Source organism: Siphateles boraxobius, unplaced genomic scaffold (assembly GCF_051911475.1).
Source record: "Siphateles boraxobius isolate OS27281-9 unplaced genomic scaffold, OSU_SipBor_1 60, whole genome shotgun sequence".
Classification (NCBI taxonomy): domain Eukaryota; kingdom Metazoa; phylum Chordata; class Actinopteri; order Cypriniformes; family Leuciscidae; genus Siphateles; species Siphateles boraxobius.
This window is the reverse complement of record NW_027509187.1, coordinates 97,551-109,799: the sequence shown is the minus strand read 5'-3', so window position 1 is coordinate 109,799 and position 12,249 is coordinate 97,551. Positions and strand designations below refer to the sequence as shown.

Here is a 12,249-nt window from a genome sequence, read left to right as displayed (position 1 = left end):
CGATTACCTGTGTGTTGTCACTATACCAACCTCGTTATTAGAATTGATATAATTCATTGATAACATTCGCAATTCCGAATTCTTGTCTCAAACTATTATCACAAAAAAGCAAATGATTTGCTCTCATCCTCGCTTAATTTCCACTAAACTCTCCTTCACTCGGAGCCAGCGAGTTCCTCCCTCCCCTTTCGGAGTGACAGGCGGATGGAGCTTCATCTGAGCGAATCACAAAGTGCTGGAATCTGCTGCCTTTGTCTGATACACTCACCCATAGTGGCGAAAGGGGGTCCGCGTAAAGGAGGGGGCAGAAGCTTTTACAAACCAACACAAGCGACCCAAGTCCTTCAGTCCCGGGCCGTGTGCGCATGCAAACGCGTCGTGTTGTTACTGAGGGAAAGGGAAAGGTGGGCGCAGGAAACCCGCAGTCTCCGATGGTTCTGCTGACTGTCATCCATGCGCAGAACGGCACCTGCTATCCGAGACCACCGGGATATAAGACATTCTAACACGCGGATGGATGGGACGGACGCTGGGAAATGAGTTCTGGGGAAAGCATGCATGCTGAAAACATTTAAACATTTCCTGCTTTGACAGCACTTTGTTCTGAGCTAGAACACACGGTCATGTCTGACACCTGACAAACCCTGCGTCCATTTGCAACTTTCCGAAGTTCCCCTCTCCTCGGCTGGATTCACGTTACATCCTCGTTTCTTTCAGTTCTTCTCTGAGTAAGAAAGACGAGACGGCGACTTCAGTTGATTATCGCTCTTTTCTCGGTTATCCGATGGATATTCACTGTAAGGCAGACCCGTTCTCCGCCATGCACCGTGAGTTACACTGGAGTTTATCTGGAGAATATGCTTCTCACATTTCAGACTATTAACATCGTCACTGGAATAAGAAATGATTAGACTACTGGATTTTTAAAAGAAGGCTCAAAATTGCACTCTTCTTATATTGCATTCTAGGAGAAATAAGATAGGCGTAATAATTAAAATAATATAAAACAGAAACAATAAATGTTTAATCATTATGTATATGATTTATTTAAAAAAAATGAACGCAAAAAAGGCCCAAATATATAGAAGAAATTATTATGTTACTGAATTTAAAAAAAGATAAAAATTGCACTCTTCTTATATTGCATTTCAGGAAAAATAAGATAATAAATATAATAGTATAAAACAGAAACAAAGAACTCGGTTAATAATCAAAAGTATGTGTGCCTGTGTGTGATGAGAAAATGTAAATATCACTATGGTTATTATATACAAAAAAAGAGAATGCAATAAATTAAAAAGCAAAAATAATGCGAGGATATTCGGATAATTCCATTTCACTTTACAGTAGAAAATATTATGGATTATTTAAAAAAACTTTATTATTAAATGTACATGCTTATAGCTATATGCACTTCTAATTTCATTAAAATATAATGTTTTTTAAAAAACAACTAATCGAGATTAACAATATGTAATTTGATCAAACAAAACTGTTTAATAATTTACATCTAGGGAATGAAAACAATAAATGCTCGTGTAATTTAATCGCTCACCTACGAGTAACAAAGCCTAGTATTGTTTCAACAAGAACATGCAACCAGAATAGCAGATTAATGTACATCACCAGAAAAAAAGAAAATAAACATTAATTTTTCGACCCTGTTTGAGAAACGCTTAAAAATGTTTCTGATAGTCATTATATTCACGCCATTGTGTTACATAGGCTATATAGTGAATTTAGGGGCAGTAAAATGACATTTTAGTACTCTTTTTGTACTCATATATATATATATATATATATATATATATATATATATATATATATATATATATGCATAAAGCATGTTAATGTTTGAAATAATAGTAGGCCTATAACATAATACAATTCTAAATAATAGGATTATTTGTGTGCATGTTTTCGCTATGAACATAATGCAGATTGTTTTTTATAGATCATTGCATTTAGACTATTCGTTTGCCTCTGTAACTTTATTAGAGTAGAGCCGGGAATTAATTCTCACAAACGCGTTTGGTTGCAGTTAACCTTTACGCTGCGTCGCGTGTTAATTGGATGAATGTGACGGACTTGTGACGCGCGTCACCGACTGCCTGTATGTAATGTTATGTTCCGGGTGCTTGTTGCTGTTGTCTCCGGTATAGGGCACGGGGGAGTGAACCAGCTGGGCGGGGTGTTCGTCAACGGAAGGCCTTTACCTGACGTCGTGCGCCAGAGAATCGTGGAGCTCGCGCATCAAGGGGTCAGACCCTGTGACATCTCGAGACAGCTGAGGGTCAGTCACGGCTGCGTCAGCAAGATCCTGGGCAGGTGAGACCCTGTACACACGACCAGGACCACGAGAGATTTACTCAGGCAAAAATGAGCCAATTCGGAACAACGCATCAGCCGAGGTCGTGTTTTTTTGTTTTTTTGTTTTTTGTGATGTTATTGTTACTGACTGGTCACAAGTTAGTTTTTAAACCGTCACTAATTTACAATTGGACAAGAACACTGAATACATAATAATGATGTAGAATTAGCAAAAATGCTGCAATAGTTTTAGTTTGAGAACATGAAGCACATCTTTGTCATCAAAGTAAGGAAATTTGCATTTTGTTTAACAGCACAGAATTGAGAATCATGAAAGTGTGCATGTTCCCAATTATTATACCCCAATTTGACATAAACAAAAACTAAAGCGTCACCTCGTTAGTTTTGAAAACTCATCATTATGAGATCTGTGATTATTATTTTGTCCACAAAAAAAGTTATCATACAGAAAAAATACCAGTTGATTTGCTTTAATCTTTCAGAACTGGGCCTAGGCCATATGTGCACCTGCAAAAAAAAGTTATTTGACCATTGAATGCTTTAAAATGATTAAATTAAATTTTAAAATGTATTTGTTAGTTCAGGCTATTTGATCAAACGCTAATGAGTTTGTTCAGCCATCGCTTGCCCATTTTATTATATAATGGATTTAATAATAAATTGAAATGTCAGGCAAAGATATGTACAATTCGTTTAAAAAAAATTTTCATCTGAGATTAATAAGTGAGTAACTAAAACAGATGGGCTGCTTAATGTCCTGCTGCGCAAATTTTTAAATTAGTATTCTAATCATATGATAATTTCCTACTAGTGCCGTGTTAAGTAGCTTAGATAAAACATTTTCATGGCTTTGTTAGCACGCATCTGTTGTTTATTGTCATTAGGTTTGGTCAGGTTATGAAAGTCAGATTTACAGTTGTTCCTGCAGATATTATGAGACTGGCAGCATAAAGCCCGGAGTCATCGGAGGATCCAAACCCAAAGTCGCCACGCCGAAGGTGGTGGATAAAATAGCGGACTATAAAAGACAGAATCCCACCATGTTCGCCTGGGAGATCCGGGACAGGCTGTTGGCGGACGGGATCTGTGATAACGACACCGTTCCCAGCGTCTCATCCATAAACAGGTCAGAGGAACCGGCAATAACCACTGGCTCAATCACTTCAGAGTGGGTCATTTGGCGTCTCTAATATCATGCGTCTTAGACATTTTAACAAAAACAAAATATTTATGTGATATTCTTTTGTTGTGTGAATTTGAAGTAAAATTATTTGACAATAGGCTTGTGTTCTGTCCCGATACTGATCCTACCGAAAGTGCACGAGCAGTTGCTATGGTTACCAGGTGAACGCGACATCGCGAGCACTTGTTTGGCGCACTTTTTTAAACTCGTAATCATGGTTTTAAACCTTTAAATATATATATATATTTTTTAAATCAGACATTTGAAACGTACCTATATTGAAATGAAAAACGAATTTAACATTTAACACCCCTCAATGATGTAAAAAAAGTAAAGAAAAAGAAAAACATAACAGTATAAACTGTATTATAGCAGATTTTTCTCTTGTATACCCAGTTTGATCAGCATTCATTGAGGGGGGAAAAAAAGTGTTATTTTAATATTAAATTATTTCCACAAAGTTTATCTAAATTGGTATGCTGCAAAATTCCTGGATGTTTTAACTGGTGTTTTGGGTCTAATAAGGACTAACACAATAATTTAAAATAATGGTAAAATATTTAAACCAATGGTTGGGTTTGTCCATATTTGACCCAAACAAGGGTTGAAACAACCCAGCATTTTTGTTTTTTTAGAGTGAGGTAATTTTGAAATAAACAGTTCTGTATTTCATTATAGTAGTTTTGGTTAATATTAGGCTGTTTGTTGGCAGTAAAGAGGTTTGTTATGTGTCTTTGCCGGTGGTCTTATAGATGTAATTCAACCCTTTGCTCTAAACTACCTCAACAATGACTGACTGAAGCTCTCAAATCTCATCTGACAGAGCGAAAACCGATCAATGAATGGTGATGAGACCTGGAAAAAGAGACACAGAGCTGCTCCATTAGAGTTCATGCCGTCATTTATCGGTCCTTTCTATTTTCCAAAGAAGAAGACAGTCATTTGGAAGTAACTTTTCATTAGTTTTCATTCACAAAACCCAGTTAAGAGACTAAATATATGGACTAAAGGATGTATGCTTATGCTTACATAATTAGTAGTCTAGAAAATACATTTTTAATGAGTACATTTTTAATACTGCTATTAGTGAAAATGTTCAAAATAACTGTTTTATTTTTAACAGTTTTTTTGTCCAACTGGAATCGATAACGTCCACCTAGGCTACAATATGGGAAATCTGCAGTTTGAATAATCCATAATCCAATATGATTCTATTTACATCCTTAAATTGGTGTTTTAGGGTGGTATGTTAGACCTGTGTGGAAAATCAAAAGGGTAAAAAGAAGCAGTGAGGCGCTGAACTTTGGTTAAGATTCACTCTTCCATAAAACCAGACTCTGCATTACATTTTAATGAGTCGATGGCAAAGAATAGAGCGCCTCACACAACAGAAGAGAAGGCTGGAAAAAAATTCATTTCATGCCTCATGGTCACCTAAAAAGGGGCATTTGAATGTCTTTTGACATGAACTTGTGAGATAAATGCAAAATGTGCGTTAATGTAATTACTGAAGCCCTTAAACGTGTCTAAAATCTAATTGAATTCAGTCTGGTTATTTTGAAACAGGAAACCGGTCTTTGTTTATGAGGAAAATTAAAATATGAATGTGAGCAAATGCGACTCCTTTTAAAGGAACTTTAATGAAACACAATTTATTCCATCTTTATGTCTGTTTTTATTTAACAGTATATATGTTGATATACTCATGCATGAAGCCCTGATCACTGAATAAGGCTGAAACTCAGTCCGTTGATAGAAGATCAAATCATTTGGGAATTTGGATTCAAGTCAGTTCTTCAAAAGCTTGCAACTTGCAAAGAAAGAGTTTGTTGGCGTGCAAGAAGAGAATCAGCTTCACCCGTAACCTTTTGTGCTTTTTTTATTTATTGCTTTATTCATTAAAGCATAATGTTGCATGAAAGTAAAAAGCAGTGTGTGCAAACTGAGAGCGAGCCTGTTGACAGTGACTCCAAACACTTTTCTTTAACATACATTATTAAGTGTTACAGAGTTCCTGTTGTACTAAAGTGTCTCCACAGCCAACAAGTGACAGCCGGACTTATAAAAACCTCCTCGACGGCACTCAATATTATTGATTCACATGTAAAGCATTTTAATATTTCTTAAGAGGATTTTCAGACACAACCACGACATTAATTCACTCTTCCAAATGACTTATTCAATGACAGAAACATAGATTCTGGATAAAGTCTGCAGATTTATTCTCCCCAGGCCATGCAAGGGGGTCAAACAATGGGTTTAAAGAGAGAAATGAAATATAATATCGATATGTTGTCACTGCGTGTTCTTTCCTTTCTCTCTCGCTCTCTATTTCAAAGCCCCGAGGACACGTCCTAAAGCTGATGTTTATTTCAGCAGATATCAATATTAGCAGCACGCTCATTTGAATGGAAATATATATGCTCTTTGAATGGTATCCGCGGTCACTATGTATATTCTAAATATTTTCACAATCAATAATCTTCATGGTGCATGAAATGAAATCTGTGTCACAGGAAAAGCATGGTTTTTGCATGCACACGGAGCATTTGTTTGCACATACAGTATGTCTGCTGAAACAGGAGCGGTGCCATCGGTGATGAATAGATCTAAAGTTTACAAATGAGCATGACAGCGGGCCTTTCCCCAAAGTGCCGTTCAGATTAACAGAATCAAATGCTGGCGTAAGCTTGTACACCGCACTGAGCAACTATTGCTTTCCTGTCACATGTAATTTATAGCTTTCCATTTGCATCCCGACACCCATGTGGCTAATTCCGAACTTTTTATCCTAGAGTCTAGATCGATAGAACCTCATCCACACTAGAACCAAGCCTGAGGCTTTCCTCGCGACCCAAACACACACAGAGAGAGTGCCGTAAGGACGATTATCGAGGTGAATTGTTGTGATTTCATGCTTTGTTCGTGAGATCACTCAAGGCAAAAGAGCTCAGAGAGCTTTCGGCTATATCTCACCTTAAAGCTAAAGCGAGTCTGCTTCTTCTCGCTCGGGCAAACAGGATCTGAACGACTGCGGTTATCCGTTCTGTCAGATCCCCCCTGCTCTGAGATATATAAAGTAAATCTGAGATTATCAGAGAGAGACAGACAGACTGAGGGAGAGAGAGAGAGAGATCCATGTGAGTAAATGTGCTGTATTTACTGTGCAGGATCATTCGGACGAAGGTTCAGCAACCGTTTCACCCCTCGCCAGATGGGACGTCTCTTTCCACCCCAGGACACACTATAGGTAAGATCACATCATTAACTCCAGGGGCCATTTTTGGACCTTTCTGGACAAGGTCATCCCTCCAAATCAAATCAAGGGCCAAACCGTTCTGCTCAGAGATGGACATTACCTGCAGCTGGAGAGAAAAATAAAAAAAGTCTAATGCCCTCTTATGTTATTCCTATACTATTGCCCTCTTACTACCAAGTTTGAAAATACTGGCACACACGAATCTTTTATTCATTATAAATCATATCTAAATCATATACAGTGGAGTGCAAAAGTCTGAGACCGCAGTGAAATCCAAAATCTACTTTGAACGTGTGAATGAAAAGGACGTTTTTAAGACTTTCTGACAATAATTGCTGTTCTTTTGAACTTTCTATACATCAAATAAAATATTAATAATATTAATAAAGCATAATATATATTTTATTATATATAATAAAAAAAATACAAATATGAGGCAACACAACTGTTTTCAACATTGATAATAATCAGAAATGTTTCTTGAGCAGCAAATCATCATATTATACTGATTTCTGAAGGATCATGTGACACTGAAGACTGGAGTAATGATGCTGAAAATTCAGATTTGATCACAGGAATACATTACATATTAAAATATATTAAAATAAACAGCTATTTTAAATTGTAATATTATTGCACAATGTTACTCTGTATTGTTTAAATCAAATACATGCAGCCTCGGTGAGCAGAAGAGACTTCTTTTAAAAACATTAAAATCTTATTGACCTCAAACCTTTGAACAGTATACATATAATATAGAATTATCTATATTGATTTCTAATAGTCTTTTTTAAAACAAACTGAAATATATACTGTTTTGCAATCTAAGCTATTTATATATCTTTAAATATCTTGTAGATGTAATGCCTAAAAATGAGTTTTACCTAAAAATGCTTATGGTTGCAAACCAATACCTCCTAAACACATATCCAGACTTGACTTTAGACTAAATTACATTATATAAATAAATATGAAAGATTCTGCACTATTTTAGGTGTCAAATCAAATGCACTAAATTGATCATGTGACAAACGGTTTTGTTTTGTTGCTGCTGCTATTAATGCAAAACAGGCTTCATGATCATTTTTACACTTATAATGTCATGTTTTTAGTGTCATTTGTAATGAAAAAATGTGCAATAATTTAGAAAACATTTTCACTAGTGGTCTCAAACTCTTGAACTGAAACTGTGTCTCTTGGAAAAGAGAGCAAATGCAAGTGAGATGCTGTAAACCTGTGTGCTGTGCCTCTGATGCGATGTTCTACACACTCTCTCTAGTCTCCAGTACTGCGTCTCCTCCTGTCTCCAGTTCCTCCATTGACCCTGTGGGCTCCTACTCCATCAACGGCATTCTGGGAATCCCTCGCTCCAATGGAGAAAAGAGGAAAAGAGATGCTGGTGAGTCTGCGGTTTCTCCTTTTTTTGGGGTGGAGGATATGCATAATATTTCTGAAGCCATGCAGGGCTGCAAACAGCATAATTCCAACTTTAATTAACAACAACAATAGTAATATGAATTGTTAAATGTATACATTCATAACTATTCATACATATTTTCTTGTTTAATTATTATTATTTCTACATTTTTATTATTATTGAGAAGAGAAATACCTGGTACCTGATGACCCGCACTGTCCATGTGCTTTTGAATTATGCATTCACAGTCAGTTTTGTGTTTATATTTGGCATACAATATTCCGAGCAGACTTCTCTCGGATGATTGGGTGCAGAGAGGGTTTGGATGTGGTCATGTGACCCTCACAGGAGCCCCTGTTATCAATCTGCACTGCAGTGATTAAGAGAGCTTCAGTAATTACATGTCAAGATAATGTAGCCAACTAACAAACTCAGTCAAACAAGAGCGACAGTCTTCAGAGGACGTTTAGCTCAGCGACCTCTTTCTTTAACTATCGCCATGTCTGCAGTTTATTCTGACCGACAATCACTCCTCTACAATCAGCCTTTCGTTTTAAGGTGAAGAATTATACAAAAGTACAAATGCTATTTTCTAATATACTACTGTTCAAACAGTTAAAAATGCTTTTATTCAGCAAACTTTCTATTCACCAAAAAAAACGGTTTTCAACATTGATATTAATAATCAGCAATGTTTTTGAGCTTCAAATACATCATATTATGCATATTATATATCATCGTATATATACATCATATTATTTCTGAAGGATCATGTGACACTGAAGACTGGAGTAATGATGCTGAAAATTCAGCTTTATCACAGGAATAAATTACATTTGTAAACATATTCACATAGAAACCAATTATTTTGAATTGTAATAATATTTCACATTATTACTAGTGTATTTTTAATCAAAGAAATGCAGCCTTGGTGAGCAGAAGATAATTCTTTTAAAAAACGTTTTTTTTAGTTTTGAACAGTAGTGTTTATATAAAATGTTTTCTATAATATTTTAGAATTACATATATTTTTTCTAAAAACACAGATGAACTGCTAAAAATCTTTGTGCCCTTGCATACAGAAATAGTGTGCGACAAATCAATCATTTTACAGATTAGCATTATTGTGTGCAAGCGTACAGTTTGTGTTGATTTGAGTGGCGTGTGAGACTCTCTCAGGTTCAGTTTCTCTCTTATGAAAAGTGAATGAGATAAATGCACTTACATGTTTCTCTGTCCGCTGACTTTGACGTCACAGCTCACGATCTTCACTAGTGAGGGTTTGGTGTGCTGTGTTCATTCTTGTGGTTTTCATGACGTCATTTTTCTGTGGCTAAAGAGAGATTATTTATGGCATAAATGACTATGGCAATAGGTGATTACCTAAAAACCAAGCAAAGATAGCAGCATACAGGTCTGTGTGTGTGCCAACCGTGCAACTCGACATGTAACTGATGCAGTGTGTTTGGCATTCAGTGTCCACGTGATCCGCTGCTCATAGAAAGAGTCGTTCTTGTGATTAGAGCGCGTTACACACAGTCATTGTGTTGCATTGGAGTTCATTGGTTTTCTTGCTGTCAGACGCTGCAAGGGCGCAGGGGTGACATCAGTAGCGGCAGGAATGATGGGAGACTTCAGATCTGTGTGTGTGTGTGTGTCTTTAAGTTGATTGACTGTTTTGTGGGTTGTTCTCAGGCCCAAATGATCCTCTTGATGTGTGGCCATTTTCTTGATTTAAGTGCTGGGGATGAAGAGGTGGAGGAGAGAGAAAGAGGAGAGGAGGAGGACAGTGTGTGTTATCTATAACTTCACAAACGGTCACGTGATAACGAATCTGCAGCCACACACTCACACACAAACACACACACACACAAGTCAAGTCAAGTCACCTTTATTTATATAGCGCTTTTTACAATACAAATTGTTTCAAAGCAGCTTTAAAGAGATAACAGGAAAGTAAAGTTGTTATAGTATTGTTAAATTCAAAATTAAATGTTAAATGTCCCCATGTCCCACACACACACACACACACAAACACACACACACACACACACACACACACACACAAACACACACACACACACGCATACACGCACGCGCACACACACACACACACACACACACACACACACACACACACACACACACACACACACACACACACACACACACACACACACACACACACACACACACACACACACACAGTTGCCTGCTAACTATGCTTCTAAAACAATGCATTCCCTGTAGCAAGATCTAGAAGATATAGAATCTAAAACCCCATAATACACTGGGGAAAATAATTTTTCAAAGTTGTAAACAAAACAAATATTATTGGTGTACAAAAAACAAAACAAAAAAAAGCAGTATTTCTACTTCACAATTTCATGTTTAATTTAATGTTACTTGCTGTTTCTTTGTAATTATTTGTGAAATTTACTAGCAATTTCTTTCAACACCAAATTTCTTGGTGTAAAAATTGTAAAAATTTGTTTTCAGTGTACTTAGAAAGATAATGCTGCATTTTTTAAAGTCAAAATGCATTGCTGTTTCCAAACACACTGAAACAAATTTGGTGTAGGCAAAATACATCACATTATGGAAGTAAAATAATTAAATAATTCAATTGAATAATTAAGTAACATTGAATTGAGCTTGAAACTATGGAGTAGAAAAACTGAAATAGTATTTATTTGCAAAACAATAATCTTTGTTTATTTACAACTTTGAAAAAGAAATGTTTTACAGTGCATTTTACTTCAATAATGCGATAACATGCATGAATGTGCATTAAGAAAGTAAATTCTGCTTTCACTGGGTGCTTTGAACAGTTTCTTAAAACACCACACAAACACAAACAACTATTTTCTCAGAAAACCACAGTGAGATTTTAAACGGCGCGCTGTCAGATGCAACATTATAGATCTTTAGTGGTATAAGGAGTGTGTTTTTGTGCCCGGCTGTGGTGGTACGCATGCCAAGAGAGCCCACAGTGTGTGCAGTTCCTCCAGTGCGCTGGAGTCAGCAGACGCAGGGCCCATTACGAGCCCAGCAGAGAGATAATGTGCTGTGACACGTGTTATGTACACGGCGGAGCTGAGAGAGCACAGGTGTCACACCAGCCATTAATCTGACAGCGCTACTGTATTACTGCAAATTAAAAGTAGCACGATACAGAGAGAGAGAGAGTATCCACACGGACCCTGGCTGTCTGAGCTACGAAGCTGCAAGTGACATTTAAGAGAATTTGCAATTCCGCCGAGAAAAGCTATTACGGCTCAAATTAACATCTAACATCCACACATCCCAGAACCCCCTCCACAGCTGTCTCATAAGAGCACACCATTAAAAAGATGAGAGCAGTTATACACCGGCCGACCCAAGACACCACTGATGCTTATATTGGGCTTGCGTTTAAATTGGGCTTGCGTTTTAACATGAACCTGATTACATGATTGTCTTGTGTTTATGTTGGGAAATGCATGTTTAATTTTTAGCTGTAAAATTCCACTTCACAATGATTATTGTCATGAACATGATGGCATGGATTTCATATACTGTAGTCTTGAGGCTAGAGAATCCTATAAATGAGATATTAACAAATAAACATAAGAACTATAAAACGTAATGTCCTTCAAACCAAAGCTTATAATACCACATTTCCACACTTTTATTGTACTAACAATAACTGTGAAAATACTGATGTTTTAATGTAAACTATGTTTACCATGGTAAAATTGGTTATAGACACATGCACTACAATTGTCCACAATATTATTATTAATGTTATTTCCAAAATTACCTCATTTTATTCCATATTATCTAATTTTCTAAGTGTGTATTAGTTTTATTTTTCGACATACTATAGCCATACTTATAGACATAATAGCCTACATCTTTTATTTTTATACATACTACACTAAATTTATCTGATGCAACGTGACAAAACCAGAACATTCCTGTTATTACCAAAATAATCTATCAACTATACATTATAACAGGGGAGGTACAATTCACATAATATCTATCTAATACCTGTATAGTATGCAAGATGAAAAT

General features: G+C 36.4%; 1 protein-coding gene across 2 annotated transcripts in view; it reads left to right on the top strand.

The window, feature by feature from the left end:
- Positions 1-253: 253 nt before the first annotated feature.
- The window catches only part of pax2b (paired box 2b), a 33,191-nt gene continuing 21,195 nt past the window's right edge, over positions 254-12,249 (top strand). The window contains exons 1-5 of one of the 2 annotated variants that reach the window (XM_077209244.1): positions 254-827; positions 2,163-2,328; positions 3,260-3,457; positions 6,685-6,764; positions 8,053-8,172. In XM_077209244.1, coding sequence (XP_077065359.1) covers positions 785-827; positions 2,163-2,328; positions 3,260-3,457; positions 6,685-6,764; positions 8,053-8,172 — 607 coding nt within the window. In that variant the 5' untranslated portion in view covers positions 254-784. The remainder of the gene's footprint in view (positions 828-2,162; positions 2,329-3,259; positions 3,458-6,684; positions 6,765-8,052; positions 8,173-12,249) is intronic. The other variant, XM_077209243.1, reaches the window with a different exon arrangement.